This window comes from Chaetodon trifascialis, chromosome 10 (assembly GCF_039877785.1).
Source record: "Chaetodon trifascialis isolate fChaTrf1 chromosome 10, fChaTrf1.hap1, whole genome shotgun sequence".
Classification (NCBI taxonomy): Eukaryota; Metazoa; Chordata; class Actinopteri; order Chaetodontiformes; family Chaetodontidae; genus Chaetodon; species Chaetodon trifascialis.
Window position 1 is genome coordinate 29197071 of NC_092065.1, and position 5000 is coordinate 29202070.

Sequence of the window (5000 nt, forward strand, 5' to 3'; positions counted from 1 at the left end):
TTCACTTCAGCATGAGAGCGCACGCAGCAGCTGATCTGTCATCAGCTCACAGACTGAAACATCCAGTGTTTGTTGAAGCTGCAGAGGATGAAGGAGGTTTTCTTCTCTTCTCTTCTCTGGCAGATGATGGAGGGATGACAGAGGAGACGAGGAGGAGCTCCGAGAACCAGGTAGACCTGCCTCCACACGTCACGCTCAGCCTGCCGTGTCTTCAAAGACTCGTCCTCGTCCTCCCTGACAGAACGAGACGATCCTGTCATCAGTCTGAGCACAAAGCTTAGATTTGAAGTGTCAAAGCCTCAGTGAACGACTCCAGTACTGTTCCTTTAAACCCGAGTGTCCACTTTGTGCTCCACCACGTCTCAGAGGGACATATTCTGCCTTTTACCTCACCACATGTATCTGACAGCTTTACTTACAAGTTACTTTACAGACAGAGTTGTTGTTTGCAAATGTTTCCAAACCAATCGATCAATCGATCAATGGAGGAAATGATCAGCACATTATCCAAAACAACACAGTTAAAAAGTTTGACATGAGTGAGGAAACACAATGATCTAAGGAGACAGGGACAAGAGGACAACAGACACAGGGACACAATGATCTAAAGAGACAGGGACAAGAGGACAACAGACACAGGGGACACAATGATCTAAAGAGACAGAGACAAGAGGACAACAGACACAGGGTCACCATGATCTAAAGAGACAGGGACAAGAGGACAACAGACACAGGGGACACAATGATCTAAAGAGACAGGGACAAGAGGACAACAGACACAGGGACACAATGATCTAAAGAGACAGGGACAAGAGGACAACAGACACAGGGACACAATGATCTAAAGAGACAGGGACAAGAGGACAACAGACACAGGGACACAATGATCTAAAGAGACAGGGACAAGAGGACAACAGACACAGGGACACAATGATCTAAAGAGACAGGGACAAGAGGACAACAGACACAGGGACACAATGATCTAAAGAGACAGGGACAAGAGGACAACAGACACAGGGTCACCATGATCTAAAGAGACAGAGACAAGAGGACAACAGACACAGGGACACCATGATCTAAAGAGACAGAGACAAGAGGACAACAGACACAGGGACACAATGATCTAAAGAGACAGAGACAAGAGGACAACAGACACAGGGACACCATGATCTAAAGAGACAGAGACAAGAGGACAACAGACACAGGGACACCATGATCTAAAGAGACAGGGACAAGAGGACAGCAGACACAGGGACACCATGATCTAAAGAGACAGGGACAAGAGGACAACAGACACAGGGACACCATGATCTAAAGAGACAGGGACAAGAGGACAGCAGACACAGGGACACTTTAGTGCACTCAGTGCTCTTACTATACTTATACTCCCACACTTAGCTAACATTTTCAGTGTGCTGTCATTTTTTACAGTGTGCTATTTGAACCTCCACCTCTGCAGCGTTCACACAGTCCAGCTGTTTATCACAGTAATGTTACACCTGTGTTTATTTCACCTTGTTTTCAAGGATTCGGCACTCCGTCCCGCTCCCAAGAGCCTGATCCAGAACCAGGTCCAGACTGCAGTCCAGAGTGCGGTCCAGAAGCCCATCAGCCTCGTCAGTCTTGGACCTGCAGGTACAAACAGGTCTTCAGGTCCAGGAAACATGTTTCCTTCTTCTGTTTGTTGAAGTCCTAAACTGATTTAGCCAATCAAAGGTCAAAGGTCACTGTGACCTCACCAAACACGTCTTTGGCTATAACTCAAGAATTAATTTGTTAATTATGACAAAATGTCACGCTAATGTCTCAGAGGACAAAAGGATGAAGTGATGGCATTCTATGTCCTAAAGGTCAAAGGTCAGCTTCACTGTGACATCATATTGACAGACTTGAATGTAAACTGCAGCTGATTGGTTGTTAGAGGGAAACAACCTTGAGGTGATAATCCCAGTTTGTGATTTCATGTGGTCCCAGCGTCAGCCAGTAACGGCTGCCTGAAGGTCCCTGTCCCTCAGGCTGCGGTCCAGCTGGAGGACAGAGGCCTCTCCCCCGCCCAGCCCTGGTTCCCCCCCCAGCAGAGTCCATCCAGACGCAGGGGGTGAGTGTTCACGTCAGCCTCTAACGTCCGCTGAAGTCACGTCCACGCTGAACTAACTCCTCTGCTGTTTCAGGGCTGCTGATGTTCTGTTTGACAGCTTCGCTGCAGACGGAAGAATTAACGTCAGCCGGTTCTTTGAGGTATTTTCACTCATAATCAAACAAAGACGCTGTGAAGAGAAACCCCACACAAACTCTCTCACACATCATTCTGAGTCTCTATGATGTGAAGTAAATAGAGACTATTAAAGAGACGATGCACTGATGCAGTCAGTAACACTTTATCACACGCAAACACTCAATCAGCCTCTGAAGAAATGATTTCTTGAAGCGTTTGTGTTCTTCCTTTTCTGTTTTTCTGCTTGTGTGACTGATTGTCGGGGAGTTGAAGGAACTCTTTGGGTTTGTTTGTTTTCTCCATCAGGCCATCTGGAGCTCCGGTCTGCACAGGTCTGACCCTCGGCTCAGAGACTGTTTCCTCCACCTGAAGAAACTGCAGGATGCCAATGGATTGGTGGACAGAGACACTTTCCACAGGTCCTTATTTTATATTCCAATCTGCTTTCAGTATTTGAGCCAAACAATTTAGAAAATAAAATCTACGTCAGATGTTTTGCAGATGACACACTGCTTTATCTCCAGCTGAAGTATGACGATCAGACCACCAGTGGTCATGTTTTTGGATCTGATTTCATTGTTTTTCAGCTTATTGTGGATTGCAGGACTCTGGTTTTGGTTGCATTTAGTGCTGCAGTCATGCTTTTGGCTGTGGTTGTTGCCCCGATGATGTGTTTTATTTGTGGTTCTGATTCTGTCCTTTGTCTTTCCTGCTGTAGGTGTGTCACAGGATTCGTCTCTCTGATCCTGAAAGCTCTGCAAGGAAGATTTGTCATCCCAGATTTTTCCACTTTCACTGAAGAAACTCAGAAATTGTTTTCAAGGTGTCGTCAGCTGTCCTCTGTCCAGGTGAGCTCTGTATCTGAGTATAACTGCCCCAAACGTAGACTCTCAGTAGAAACCGAAGAAAAGTCAGAAAATCTGGACAAAGAAACAAATTGTTGGGACGTTGTCATGTTCTGAGTACACATGTGAATAAATGTTGTGATTACATTTTCAAGTAAAATAAACAGGTGGAGCATATTTTTGGAGGCGCCAGGGAATCAAATCTGGTCAGAAATGGTGAATGAACCCAAATGACCTTTTACTGTTTTGTATCTGTTGAATCAGGAGAAAGAGAAGGACAGCGTGGACAGCGCTAAGTGGAGCGTCTCAATCTGCACTGTGGATGGACAGAGGTATGTACTTATAATTTCAACATACTTGTGCTTTACGTGAGTATTTCCTTTAGATTAGCAGAACTCACACCAGGGTAACTAATCAGCAACAAGCCTGTATTTCAGTTAAGACCAACCTTTCTGCAGCATGATGCAGTAACAGAGTGAACAGAGCGGATTAAGGCAAGACTTTACACTAAAATAAGACCAGTTGGACTTGTTGAACAGAGGGAATTAAATAAAGGCCTGTTCCTGATACAAGCCTGCTCTACATAAAGACAGCTGAGGTGAACAAAGGCCCTGGTCAGCATTTGAAGAAGTATGGTATACAGTAAATGGGATTTGTCTCTGTCTGTGTGTCCGTCTGTCTGTCTGTCTGTCTGTCTGTCTGTCAGGTTGTCTCTGGGGGACTGGGCCGGCTCTCTGGTCCTGGGTGAGCTGTCATGGCCGCTGGTGTACGGTGTGGCAGTGGACCTGCTGGGCTCTGACTGTGTCCACAGATACGTTGGCATGGAGGGCTTCTCCAGATACGACTCTCCATTCACTCTCACTAAAGCAGGTGCAGGTCACCCCCCCCCCCAAATGTCGGATCAGTCGGTTTCTTCTGCTGGAATCAGACATCGATCATGTTCCTGATGTCATTTTTAAATCTGAAATCACTTTTCTAATATTTCTTTCACTGAATATCAGTCTGATGTTTGAGGTTTCAGAGTTAAGACTTTACGGTACTTTCAGTGTTGAAACAGTCGACACTGCTTACATGGCTACAGCATGCGTCTGCCCTGACCTCTGACCTCTGACCCTGTACAGCAGAGGGCACTAACACTTTGATTCAAATCTCTGTTTGCAGGACTTCCTCACAGCCCGCTCACTGAGACAGGAGCCATTGTTACTACATCTTTACTACAGGTAACGCACTCATCCATCCATCCATCCATCCATCCATCCATCCATCCATCCATCCATCCACTCATCCATCCATCCATCCATCCATCCATCCATCCACTCATCCATCCATCCATCCATCCATCCATCCATCCATCCATCCATCCACTCATCCATCCATCCATCCACTCATCCATCCATCCATCCATCCATCCATCCATCCATCCATCCATCCATCCATCCATCCATCCATCCATCCATCCACTCATCCATCCACTCATCCATCCATCCATCCATCCACTCATCCATCCATCCATCCATCCATCCATCCATCCATCCATCCATCCATCATCCATCCATCCATCCATCCATCCATCCACTCATCCATCCATCCATCCATCCATCCATCCATCCATCCATCCATCCATCCATCCATCCACTCATCCACTCATCCATCCATCCACCCATCCATCCATCCATCCATCCATCCATCCATCCATCCATCCACTCATCCATCCATCCATCCATCCATCCATCCATCCATCCATCCATCCATCCATCCATCCATCCACTCATCCATCCATCCATCCATCCATCATCTATCCATCCATCCATCCATCCAGCCACTCATCCATCCATCCATCCATCCATCCATCCATCCATCCATCCACTCATCCATCCATCCATCCATCCATCCATCCATCCATCCATCCATCCATCCATCCACTCATCCATCCATCCATC

The 5000-nt window shown here is 46.6% G+C and overlaps 1 protein-coding gene across 1 annotated transcript in view; it reads left to right on the forward strand.

Annotated features, from left to right (window-relative positions):
- glsl (glutaminase like) overlaps nucleotides 1-5000 on the forward strand; it is a 12162-nt gene that overhangs the window by 2130 nt on the left and 5032 nt on the right. The window contains 9 exon segments of the mRNA XM_070972869.1: nucleotides 124-170; nucleotides 1527-1645; nucleotides 1952-2098; nucleotides 2172-2238; nucleotides 2522-2634; nucleotides 2934-3063; nucleotides 3325-3392; nucleotides 3767-3930; nucleotides 4222-4280. Of these exon segments, the coding sequence (XP_070828970.1) occupies nucleotides 124-170; nucleotides 1527-1645; nucleotides 1952-2098; nucleotides 2172-2238; nucleotides 2522-2634; nucleotides 2934-3063; nucleotides 3325-3392; nucleotides 3767-3930; nucleotides 4222-4280 (914 nt within the window).